At 47.2% G+C, this 13,214-nt stretch overlaps 1 protein-coding gene across 8 annotated transcripts in view; it reads left to right on the top strand.

The window, feature by feature from the left end:
- The window catches only part of PTPRS (protein tyrosine phosphatase receptor type S), a 244,058-nt gene that overhangs the window by 159,340 nt on the left and 71,504 nt on the right, over nucleotides 1-13,214 (top strand). For all 8 annotated transcript variants that reach the window (XM_050934412.1, XM_050934410.1, XM_050934411.1 and 5 more), the window contains exon 6: nucleotides 8,687-8,797. In XM_050934412.1, the coding sequence (XP_050790369.1) occupies nucleotides 8,687-8,797 (111 nt within the window). The remainder of the gene's footprint in view (nucleotides 1-8,686; nucleotides 8,798-13,214) is intronic.

The raw sequence follows: 13,214 nt of genomic DNA, 5'->3' as shown, positions 1-13,214 counted from the left end.
TACTGCCCGGTGCTAATGTAGAAAGCTCAAATAGTGGAACTTATGCTTTTCATTCTAGAGATCCCAAGTTTAAACCCAGGAGATAAACCAAACTAAGACTTCTTTATCCTTGGCTGTGCTGTCTCTAACTCTAACCACTAGACCATACTCTACTCCCGGAAACAGGAATCCTGGACTCCTGTTCTCCAGCATTCTAAATGCTAGTACATAAATAGTTGTCTCCCACTTGGCTGGCTGCTCCTTGCAGAGAAAGGTATGCCTTCCTCCTCCGGTAGCCGAAGTAAAGGAGGGTTGTGTTGTAGATCTGATGGTTATGGGGGTCAAAGCTGGCTGGTGACCCATGTGGAGTGCAATCAATGTTAGCGTAAGGATGCTGGAATAATTGTCTAAATTATTTTATATTGCAGGACATTGTATGGGGATGTGAATTTAGATGTTACATTAGTAAATTTCTTTCCCCTTAGGGTTGTACATAGCGTGCTTGTATTTTGGTTAACAGGGGCTGTGACTTTAAGAGCTGGATGTGGCTGACTGCATGTGTTAGGGTGACCAGATAGCAAGTGTGAAAAATCGGGATGGGGGGGGGGGTAGTAGGAGCCCATATTAAAAAAAAAAAAAAAAAAAAAAAAAAAAAAAAAGCCCTAAATATCATGGCTGTCCCTATAAAAACAGGACATCTGGCCACCCTAGTGTGTGTGTTTGTGAGGAATCTAATGTGTGGGAGATGTTGCCTGAGTGCGGAGCAGGTTAGAGAAACCTTGCCTATGTGAGCTGCACAAACGTCCAAACTCAGTTGGATACATTTATCTTTCCAGAAAGCAAATCTCGCTCTTGAGGGTGTAGCACTCGCTCATATTGGGGTGCGGGATGCCTCAGGATATTGCTACGGTGCTGGAGAGCCTTTTGCCTGACGGCATCAATAGGAAGCCTGCTCAGCTCAATAAGGATTAAAAGTCATTGCCCGCTAATGGATATGTGGTGGCCCCTGTACAAGATGACTTTAATGGGTTCCATTACAGATCCCACATCACAGGCTCACCACCACTGTTGCCACCGCTTGGCAGGCTCTCACCAGAAAGGCCAAGAATCTCATGGGCCGTAGAGACTCAAATGCCTGTTACCTGTAGAAGAGCTCTCCCCAGATTGGGACTGAGATGTGCTGGCAGGGAAGTGTGTATGGGAACCTTCCCATGCTGCTGCTCTGTATAGGAACAGATACAGTAGGAGAGAATGCACCCTGTTGAGTTAGACTGAGTTTATGGCTGTATGCAACTAGTTGCAGCCATGAAAATTAGCTCATTACTTGTTTTGCATAAAATATCACACATGGAGCTGCCCAAAATTGGCAGTTCTGTCTGTACCTGATTCTCTTTTATGCTAAAGCCTTTACATTTCTCTAGCCGTGCAAAGTGGCTTTACAGTGGGCATATATTCCGTTTACACTCACTTTGAGGTCCCATTATACTGCTGGAGCAGGGCAGCGGGGCTTCAGTGTTACTAAGGATCAGGAAATCTGAATTTAGGGACATTATCCATAGACACCCTTTTTCCATCTAGGATCTGTTCCTCCCTAACACTTTCCAGGTTACTGGAAATAATTTAACTCTGACAGACATTGGGCCAACTAACCCTGAGGGTCCCTGAAGGAATTAAAAGCTGGGATTTTTCAAAGGAGCATGAAGAAGACATCCAAATTTGGGTACCCAGCTCCCTGAGGCTTTTTTGAAAATCTCAGCCCAAGGATTGTCTAATTGTTACATGAACAAAAAGTGTTCCTTCTGTATGTTGTTGAGAGAGAAATTTACACTTCAGGACTACACAATGGAATTGGGTCAAGCCAATGTCTGGTGCCTGCCTGTGTTACATAGAGGGGAAAACAAGAGATACTCTGCAGCCAACTTCTTAAACCTTATGAGCACTGAACCCTTTTGTATCTTGTGTGTCGTCTTCTGCTTTTGAAATAACTGTCTATAACAAACTTTTATTTTTCTTTTCCTTTCTGTTTTTTCATTATTTTTAACATTCAGAGACCTTTGGTAAGTTTTGTTCAATTTAAAAAAAGAAAACAGAAACAAACCTGCTAATGTCCAGATTTGTAACCCTCGTCCTTTAAACTAATTCCTTCTTAACAGCTTTTTTGAGAGGCATGCTGTGCATTTCTTGTACTAACTCCTTCAGTAGGGATATTCTGCCCTCTTAATGAACTTCCGCAGGGGTATTGCAGGCTACAAAAATAACCATCACTATCATAATTAAAATATATCTATATGAGGAAATATAACTAAACACAAACTTCCTAACATTGGATAGATTTTTTTCGTAACTTAGCAACAGTTGTCCTGGAATTCCCCAATTAGACCGTAGCTTTTACCCTGGAACTGTGGTAATTGTGTTCACACCTGCAGGAGGTCTTGGAGTTTCACATCTAATGGGTTTATTGGCATTGTCTAAGTGAGAACTTACGGGGGGTGTCAGGCACTGAATTTTAAAATGGAAGCCATCTATTGAAGGGCTTTCGGAAGGTTATGGGGGGAGTGATTAGACAGAAATGTCCCTTCTAGATTGTTCCTATTCCCTGAGGTGCCAGAACATTGATGGGAATCTGCCAACAACACTCACGTCACGTTTTCCTCCCTGTGCCAAGTCCCAGCTTGTTCTCAGACAGGATCAGGCATAAAAATTGCAGCTGGTCCTTCATGCTAACTTGTTTGCTGAGGGTTTAGAAAACTGCTCACCACCCCCAGGAGATAGCAAGGCACACGCTCACACGTGGCCTGGTAAGCCGTGGTGGTACATTTCCTGTGGTTGCCATGGCGATGGTCCGCCGCATCTCCCATTTTCAGGGCTCAGTTTCGCCACATAGTTGGTTGTTTAGAAAAGACGGAGGGGGTGTCAGAACAGGCCCCATGTGCCCGTGACAGGGGGATGAGGCTTGGATGGTAACCTGAGGGAACCCGGCTTGGAACGCAGCATCTTTTGTCTTGTCGTTGAACTCCAGCGAGCATCCTGACCTCCTGGACTGATGCAGGCTTCAAGAGTTGCCCTGAGAGGCTGGGGAAGACACCGTGGGTATGGTGGGTATCAGTTGCCCATGCCAACTTGAGCCCTGGCTGCCCCACTATTCCAGAGGCTCACCCCCTGCTTGCATGGCCTCGAGCACCTAGGACTATCTCCAGATTTTACACTGTCCTAGATGAACTGGGAAATTCCCCACCTTACTGATTTGGGCTAAATTGGGGGCACCTTTATCTACCTTGAGCCTGATTTTTCAGAAGCGCTGAGCACCCACAACCCCAGTTGCAATCGGTGGAACTTGCATGGGCCTATAGCCTTTGAAAAACAGGCTCAAGGTGGGCTTCATCCAAAATCAGAGGCCACTTCTGAAAATTTGAGCTTATACGTTTAGCTGCCCCTGCTGTGCTGGTGCTCTGTGCAACCGCCTGCCCTGCCCTGCCCTGCCCAGCAGAACCAGCCCTGCGCTCGTACGCTCATTGAGGGACTCTCAGACTGCTGTGTAAATAGGATTGACAACCCTCCAGGGTTGTCCTGGAGTCTCTAGGAATTAAAGGTGAATCTTTAATGAAAGATTACGTCATGTGATGAAACCTCCAGGAATACGTCCAACCAAAATTGGCAGCCCTACGTGTTAACGAGCTGTGGACCAGAGATGCTGTCCCCAAGCAATCTCAGGGGGATGCATTGGCCCACTGGAAAATAGATTTGTTTTTTGCAATCCCCCTCCAATGCTATCCAGCTGCCACTAAATTGAATATGAAGCTAGTTAGATGTGAAACTCCAACAGTGAAAATCTACCATCTGTGTCCCAGAAACCATTCAGATGATTTGCTCCCCCCCCGAGTCACTTCCATTTTGGTCCAGCTCTCATCTTCTGCCTTCAAGGCGTGGGTCCCACCAGAAATCTCCTTTTGCCATTCCCAGATCGGTTTCCCGTGCGCCTGGCTAAAATTGGGAAGCCAAGAACAGCCTCACTTTGGAAGTGGCCTGCTCCCCGCAAGCACTGGAGCTGCTGTCACCTGTTCCTAGAGGCTCCAGCGGGAGTGAATGGTTAACGACAAGCCATAAACTGTGATAATTCAGGAAGGCGGGTCCTGCCTTCTGTCCATACGTGGCCATGATTTCCAGTGCATTTCCTCACAGTCAGAGCGTGCCTCCACTGAAAGCTGCTGTGTCCAGGGCAATCAGATTCACTGTAACAGCCAATCCCTAGCAGGGGGGTGAAGCGGGGTGGTTCTTGTCTCTGCCACCCCCATCCTTTAGTCTTGCTCCACATTTGCATCACAGATGGTAGATTTTTTTCACTCTGATTTTGAGACACAAGGGTGTATTAGAGGCTGTTTTTATTTCCACTGAATCTCTCTATAACCCTCTGCTGCTTTCTCTGTCTCTCGCTCTCTTTAAAACCTGCCCGCCCGCTCCTATGTGGAGATAGTCCCAGTAAACACTCCTCCCACCTCTTTCTTTCTCACCTGCGCTCTCTGATCTTTGTCCTGACAGCTAATCAACCTGCTTTATTAACCATAGCTAGTTCCTAACCCTAACTAGATGCTAACATTTCTCCAGCAAACTGTCTAACCTTTTAACTAAAAGTTGAGTCTAACTAGAATCTAATAGCCTAACAATGTAACACTTCTTTCCCTGTACCCCTTTGGAAATAATTCAAATAAAGGTTAACTGTAACCAGTGATACATATTTCTTTTTACCTTCTATCCTGAAAATGGTGCACTGACGTGCAAAGAAAGGAGGATGGGCAGGGCTGAAGGATAAGGAGGAAAGGATGGCCTTACGGTTAAGGCAAAGGATTGCCAGCAGATGTCCTGCTTTCTGCTCTTGCCTTTGCTTCAAGTTTCCCTCTGTGACCTTGGCCAAGTCTCGTCACCCTCGGTGCCTCTATTTCCCCATTGTAAAATGGGGATAATTCTCTACCTCCTGGGGTGGGGTGGAGGGGAATGAGAGGCTGATATTTGTCAAGCACTGTGAGATCCTTGGATGGAAGGTGCTGTTGAATGTCAGTATTATTACCACTGAGCAGCTGTTATGCTTCTATATGTTAGGGAGAGTTTGGACTGGGGACTTGCCAAGTCTGCCCTGTTTTCAGGATTGGGGTAAAAACATTTCTTGAATGAGTTGTGCAGAAAATCTGAATGCCTGTGGGGAAAAGGACCCTTCGTGTTTTCAAAGGAAGGTGGTTTCCAGGCTCATGTGACAGGAAATCAGAGGCAGGGGCAGTGATGTCATGAAACAAAAGGGTTGTCACATCGCTTGCCAGCCATGATGTCATTCCCTCTTGCCCGCGAGATGTCACGTGCGTGGGCAGAAAGCTCATGATGGGCACTGCCAGTGGAGGCAGCTGGAGGGGGTTTGGCTGAAGGAAGCCCTGGAGTATGGGAGATGGCCAACCACAACAAGGCTCTTCCTCCTCTCCCAGAATTCAGGGATTCCCGAGATTTAATTAATCCCCTCTGCAGTTTATTAGGGTGGCTTCCAGAGCAGCTGCACCAGGCAATCCCCTTTGCATGTTTCCCAGGTACAAAAACAACCACATGCCCTTGTATCGCACCTGCGTGGCTGCATCCAGTAATGTTCTGCAGAGCCAGTCGCTCTCAGGATAACTAGGGACCACAGGCCCCAGGGCATTATACGAAACCCTGTGCCCCAAATGTGTCACTAGCATGAGTGTGGAATTGGGAACCAGGAACTCTTGGGATCTAGCCTCAGCTTTGTCGTGTGACGTTGGGCAAGGTTCTGGGTCTCCATTTCCCTGTATAGGAGAACAGGTTAATAATGCTGATCACATTCCCCATGGGCTGGGAGGGTAGAAGCAGATTTGCCCAGTGCTATGCAAGGAGTACATATTTATACTAGCTTACGTGGACTGAGGGTGCAGAGACTCCCTTTTCTTTGTGACCGATGGAGGGAGTGTTGATTTGGCCAGCTTCCTCTTCTTCAAGTTTAGTGTCCTGATTAAGCATCCCGGAGTGTGCTGCTTGGAGTCCTTTCCCCAACCCCCTCCAGTCTGTCTGTGTCAGTAAGATAAAACCAGGTAGTGTAGGAGTTTTCCTGCCAGGAATGATCTTCCTTGAGCTGGGTCCTTTTCCCACCGGCAGTCCAAGCGTTTTTGGTTTTTTCACTCCTTTCACTTCTTTCCTTTGCTTCCCTTGCAGAAGGTACTCCAATCCGAGGTAAGAGACCCCGCTCACTCAGTCACTCACCCACCTGCTCCTCACCAAACAATTTCTCTCCAACTCAGTTCCTGTTTCATGTGATCTCTGCTCAACCCAAAGTCTCGTTGTTGTTTGTTGTGGTTTCTGCTTCTGCCTCACCTTTGGATATTTACTTCTGTTTGTGTCCGTCTTTATTTTAAATACTGTTCCAACGTCTCTTTCTGTTTGCTGGGTGAACTTGGTGAAACCTATTTTTGTTCTAAAACAAGGCTCAGGTGCTGCTGTCTGAAATTTATGGTGGAGATTTAAGAGCTGATCTCTCCAGGGCTGTGAAAGACTCAGGTGTATGTCTGGCATTAAGCACTGTCAGAGCTTAGTAACCACTCAGGGGCCTGATCGTGATTGGTACTGAGTGCCCTGGAGCCCTTGACGTCCATGGCAGTGGAGGTTGCCCAGCGTCTTGCTGGAGCAGGTCCTGAGCATGCTCAGTCCCAACCCACTAAAGAGCCTTCTTTCTTTCTCTAACCTCAGGTGCTTCTTAGTAAGTAACTTTTGTACCCAGCCTAGGTTGCTGCGTCTTTAACCTGAAGGGAGTGAGACGCTCAGCTACCATTGGAAGTGAATGGAATTTGGATGCATGACTCCTATTGGCCCCTTTGAACATCCCAGCTGTAACTTCTAGGCTCTTCTCCCTCTGGGAACCTCAACACGGGCAAAATTCAAGCTCAGAATTCTCTACTACCGATAGCAATAGCAGAGGATCCAGGCATGTCTTACCACCATGTCTACACCTGCTCTCAGCAGGTAGTGAACACACACCGACCTGTCTACAATACAGCTTCCCTCATTACTATCACCGGCAAAGCTGCCCTCAAGGAAAATGAAGTGGTCCTGATTTCCTTAGTGTAGACAAGACCCTGGCATGCTTTCCCACCTGCAGCCACGTCATTCTGTTCCCGCCCCTGAGTTCTGTTTAAAATCTCCCCTAGCATCCGGCATTCAGACAAACACTACCGTGAGCTAAATAAAACCTTGGCTGGGATTAGGGGAGCCGACCCACATAAACAAAATCTTCACAGAGCCTCCACCTGACACAGCCTCCTCCCAGCTGAAGCTTTTGGACAACGGAGAGTGCTGTGGCTTCAGTCCTGTAAGAAATCTGCTCAGTTGAAGGCTCAGTGGGAAGGTACCGATCTGCTCGAGTTCAGGGGCCATTTGGTTTTCAAGTCACTCTGCTGGATTGAAATGTCCGTGGGTTCTTTTGTTGAGAATTTGGTTTTTATTTTATTTTATTTTATTATTATTTTTTTAAATTCTATCCAGTCTGCACTTCTCCCCTGCCCTGCAATGAATCTGAACCTGCAATCAGCAGTAATACCATTTGCACCACTCTCCCTTAGGATCTGTCAGCACTCTTCTACCAAGCTGCAATTTTTCATGCAGTCAAGGAATCTTAAGGGCTCTGATCTCTACCCTTGACATGTGCACATATAAGAAATATTTGATATCATACTGGTTTATTTTATAGGATATATACTTTAACTGGAGTTTGGCAGACCTGATGCTTTCTAGGGTTAAAAACAAAGGTGATTTTCATCTGTGTAGTTATGTGGTGCATATTTGTGCAGGTCTCTTTTGAACTAGTTGATGGTAGGAGTGTTTAGTCTGGATTTGGGTATATTTTCATCAGCTGAAATAGTGTACAGGTATAGATGAAGCCCTGATTCTCATTGGGCTGGTCAGGCATACTGGCCATTCAGATGGGATAGAAACTCATGTGCAGTTTAGAAAATTTGTTTGTTTTTTACGCTGTTTTCCCTTTAGCACATGCACTGGTGGATAACGCACTTTTCAAGCACCCTCTCAGTTCCTGTGAGTGTGGTGTTTATGCACACAACAAACCCAGCGGTGACGGGGATGGCTCAGGGGGCTGGGAGTAGGTTACAGAGCCTTTCACCTCGAAGGCTGGTTCAGTTCCAACCTAGATCAGTAGCAACAGGAAGTCATTTCCACCAGTGGCTGTTCGGTGTCCCGGGTGAGTTGAGTTGTTGGTATTCGTTCCTAGAGGAAAATGTCCACATTGCAGAAGCCACCAGAGTTGGTGTTTGTGCTGGTCTTCTCTGCACAGAAGGCAAGACCTGTATGCTGAGCTGTCCTATCCCTGATAGAAGTGAACCCCCAGGTCAGGGTTGACGCAGACCAGTAGTACAGCATGGGGCAGCTCGTACAGCTTCTACCCACGTTATAGATCAGGATTGTGGGGGTTGAGTCCGGCGACTAGTCCCGCAGTGACAATGATCATTCTGATCCAGGTTTGCTGCCAGCAATGCCAAGGAGTGAAGTTCTAGCATGGGAGCAAAAAGCCCCATACCCCAGGCCACCGTTCGGATCTGCGTTGACGCTGGTGAAAAACGACGGGGAAGGGCGTTGGTGCCAGGCCTCCTTTTAAAAAAAAATAATAAAATAACAATTTCTTTGCTGCCGTCTTCTTCTCTCCCACCAGGTGGCCTGCAGATTGAGAGCAGTGAAGAGACTGATCAGGGGAAGTATGAATGTGTGGCCAGCAACAGCGCCGGGGTGCGCTACTCTTCACCCGCTAACCTTTACGTGAGAGGTAGGGAGTGCCTCGGCTCAGAACACTGGCAAATGCATGGACTCCCTCTGCCCCTGCTGTTTGATTTGTTTCCTTCACGGAGCCAGGGGGAGGTCTTGCCACTGAAACAGATCATCATGGGGGTTGAGGGGTGGAAAAGAGGATCCGAGGGCACCTCTGGGAATGAGTGGTGGAGTCCCTTCTCCATTGCTGACTGGATCCCTCTGGAGAGGTTACCTGAGTCAAAGGAAGGGGGGCAGCTAGAGTGTGGCTCCCTTAAGCATCACCTCATTCCCCCTCAGGTGCCACCTCCTGCCCCTGGAATGTTTTTTCTGCAGCAGACTGAACAGAGCCTGTTTAGCCCTCATGGGGATCATTTATCCTACCTGTTGCAGCGGCCCCCAAAAGGTGTGGCCCCTGCCCTGGGGCGCACGCAGCAGCAATACAGAGGCCTGACCCCCATTGTGAGGTCAGCTCTGATCCCCACGGTGCCCCTGCAAGCTAGCTCAAGAATGTTAAAGCTCTTGGGTCAACGTGGGGTCCCATCTCGTGGAGGGGAATTCACAGTCTCTGCTGCAGAGAGGCTATGGCCACTTGTGGGGTTACCACCTTTCCCATGGAAGTTGCAGGAATTGGTAAGGTCTGCTCAGCTGGTGTGAGCTTTAGAGGATGCGGGGCATGTTCAGGACCCTCGGGTTTGCCCACCCATCTGAGTCTCACCAAAATGGAGCTTTGGGATGGGGGACAATCAAGTGTCTGGAGCAGCAGGCGAATCTCATAGCAGCAGGGGAAGGGTGACTGCCCTTGCAAGGCAGCAGAAGGGGGATTTCAGCTAGCCCGGTCCCTCTAGCGGCATTGCTCTTTGGCTGACCTGGCGTGGAGTGGTGCGGTCTGGCATACTCTATGGAGCTTTCCCAACATGGGACTGAGACCGCATTGAACTGCAGGTTCTTGCTCCTCACTCATGTTCCAGCTGGCTTTTCCTTCCCGAACTCCCTGACCACAGGGTCTTTCTAGCCCTGGTTCCTCTGGAGATGCCACTGGGCTGGGTATACATGCATGGTGAGAAACAGGCTCCGCCAGCACACTCCTGGGATAACCAATGGGAAGTCCCCTACCCACATAGCTTGTGGGGGCCAGATGAAATAGAGATATTGAATTCCTATGCCTTTTAGCACTTGCTGGCTCAATGACCCCCTGCGTTTTCTTTGTCATTCACCTTGTTTAAGTTCTCGGACAGGTCATGTTTTCCTACAGACTAATGTTTTTCCACAGCAAAACCCTCTGATTATGAGAGAGCAAGGGCCAGCCCCTCTCACTGTAAAACCGCCATTCAAAGAACGTTGCATCCCAGTCAGCTGTTGCCATGTCCATCCCATTTGGCCAAGGAAGCGTTCCCCTCACCCGCATTGACGTTGCAGTTAGACACAGACCCATGCTCTCCTCTCTCTGTGTCTCATGCTCACTGAATCACATGCACATGGAGAGAAGGCTTTTAATTATTTAAAAGCTATGATTTTAAAGAGCCTTTTGTGGCCAGCTGGAAAATCGCTTCTGAAATTTGCCTTGTCATCTGTGCTCTGAAAATCCACGGGTGGGAACATCATAAATCCAGGATCTGACACCACATAAGGGTTAAATGAATTGCAAGCAGCTTTTAGCTGGAATGGGCTTTTAAAAAAAATGTGTTGGGTTTTTTTTTTTGTTAATGTTTTTAAATCTCCCTGGACTTTCTGGTCAGTTAAAAATTGGCCAAAGGTTCTGGTTGCCCAGAGCTTCTTGTCTCAAGCCCCTGGATGAGTCTCAGCTCCAGGTGGATGGCCATCTATACCAAAACTTAGCCTGTGTGTGCACCTGAAGCCTCTGTGATCCAGCGTTAGCTGCTGGCTGAGAAGGTGTAGAGAATACCATGGAGGCTAGCTCGTGCTGTGTTTGGGGTGCTTTTCATGCTGATTCCTTGTTTCTTGTGTGTCAATTTCGCTGAAAGTTAACTGAAGTTCTGAACTGCAGTCATTTGGGGAGGAAGTGGAGGGGGAAGTTCACACACATTTTTCTTCCGTTTTTGTTTTTAAAGAGTCTTGAACATGCTTGTGTTTCCAATTGACTTGTTTCTCCCATAACATGCTTGTCTCTATAGAATACCTGGGATAGGTGTTGTAAGTTTTAACCTTGCAAGGAAATGTCTTTTCTTTTCTTCTTTTTATTTATTTATTTATTTTTAAAGTAAGTCTTATTTTGGAGTTAGCGTGAACGCAGCAGGGTGTGGGGGGAGGTGGGTCAGGAGCCAAGGTTTAAATGTAGGGGATCTTCTTTGCTCCAGGTTCACTCTGCCTGGAATAATCTCTATCCCCTCTCCTTCTGTAAAACATCAGACGAGCTTGTGAAGGTGAGAACTCCCTGCTGGGGCTCTGCCCCTCTGCTGGGTGCTAATTCTGAATTTGGATTGTTCCCACTCTGACCTCTTCACAGAGCTTGGATGCTCTTAAACACAAGCACGGGAGGGGGGGAAGGAAGGAAGGAAGGAAGGAAAGGAGAAAATTAAAAGGGTCGTTACTATCTTCTTTCTTTTTTTTTTTTCCTTTTTTTTTTTTGGTTAAAAGATAAAAGAAAAAAAATCAGTTTGCAGCTGACAGCCTTGAGAAGGCCTTTTTTTACTCTCTCTGTGTTTCCCCTATTTTTCTCTTCTCCTCATGTCATTGTGTTCCGCATCAAACCCCCTTAACATCCCTCAGAGCTACGAGAAGGTTGGTGTGGTTTTTTTCTTTTTTACTTTCTTTACCCACATTTTTACATTCTTAAGAGAAAAAAAAATAACGAAATAAAAAATAAATAAATAAAAAAGAGAAAAAGCAAGAAATCTTTAAGATGAGCGAGACCCGCCCGTTCCCGGGTCTCGCAGAGATGAGTTGAGTTGCATTGTGGGCCTCTCTATGCATCCTTTGGTAATGTTGCTGAGTTCTTGCACTTTTTTGTCGTCATGGTTACCTTGCCGTTTGGACATTGGGCCTGATGCATGATAGGAGAATGTAACGATCTTCTTTGCATGCCACTCTTTTAAATTAATTATTACTATTATTTTTCCTGTATATATTATATATATAATTTATTTTTAAATTCTGATTTATTTGAAGTGGATTTATTCTTATTGTTTTCTTTTGGGTTTTTTGCTTTCTCTTGTTTTCTTCTTTTGGTTTGGATTGGTTATGCTGTGCTGTAGTTTATTCCAAACGCATTGTGAGAAGCCAGTGTTCCTGCCCCCAATGGTAACTGAACCCCCCCAGCCCCTCGAAGAAGAAAGGAGTCACACAGCTCTAACACCTGTCTGTGGAAGTGCTGCTATTCAGGACAAGCCTTGTTTCGGGGAGGGAGAGAGACTGGGGGTTGGAAATCCTGGGTGCTTTTAACAAGGGATCGGACCATTACCCCAATTCACCAGGAAACCTTGGAATAGTATCTGGGGTGTGTGGCACTTGATACGTTCTGTACCCAAACTAAGACCTGCTCCAAGGAGTTGGCCATCACATATACGGAGCAGCCAGTCTGCTTGCAGATCAGGATAGGGAGAGAAGAGGAGCTCTCTCTTGTGCTACTGAATCCAACTCAGTGATCCCCACCCTCCTGTCTCCTTTGCCACACATGTGCACACACAGGCCCCAATTACCAGGCACTGGATCTTCTCATCACCAGCCTACAGCAAGTCTGCTCTAAAAAGAGGTGACTTGTCAAGATCCCTGCTGCTCCAAAGCCCACTGTGCACCTTCTACCCTGCAGCCAGGAGGCTGCAGGGTCTCGGGCCTATTCCTCTTTCCTTACCCCCCTCACACACACACACACACACACTCCCAACCTCGGCTTGTTTAACCAGCTGCTGCCTGGGCACAGATGCACGTCAGCAAAGCCAACTCCAGAAACCTTCCTTTCTGAAGGGATATGGGTAAAGATGAAAGCGCAGCGGCAGGAGACTCGGGAGAAGCTGGCTTGATGCTTCTGGCAGCTGAATCCTTGTGGTGAATTTTGTTTGGCTTCGGGGATTCTCTCCCGCCCACCCATCCACTCCCCCATTGTCTCTTACTCTCTCTCACACATGCTCACACACTCCACGGGAGTGACTCCCCAGGCAGAAACAGGCTGGTGGATTTTTACATGGCACTAGTCAACTTCTGGTTTTGCCTTTGGAAAATGGACTGTCCTTCCCTCCCCGGTGTGTAGCTTTTATCCCCTGGCAGCCGGGCCTCCTTACGCAATACAGGACCAGACAGGTGGCTTTCCCAGTGTACAGGTATTAAAGCTGTGTGATTTTTGAGAAATCCAGTGCAGTATTGACACAGTATCTCTGTCTTCCTCTCTCTCTCTCTCTCTTTCTCTCTCTCTGTCTGTCTTTCTCTTTCTCTTAAGATGCTGAGATTTCAGTGCTTGGACCCTCAGTGCTGGTATTTCC

This window comes from Gopherus flavomarginatus, chromosome 24 (assembly GCF_025201925.1).
Source record: "Gopherus flavomarginatus isolate rGopFla2 chromosome 24, rGopFla2.mat.asm, whole genome shotgun sequence".
NCBI classification, from domain to species: Eukaryota; Metazoa; Chordata; order Testudines; family Testudinidae; genus Gopherus; species Gopherus flavomarginatus.
This window is presented reverse-complemented; position numbering and strand designations above follow the sequence as displayed.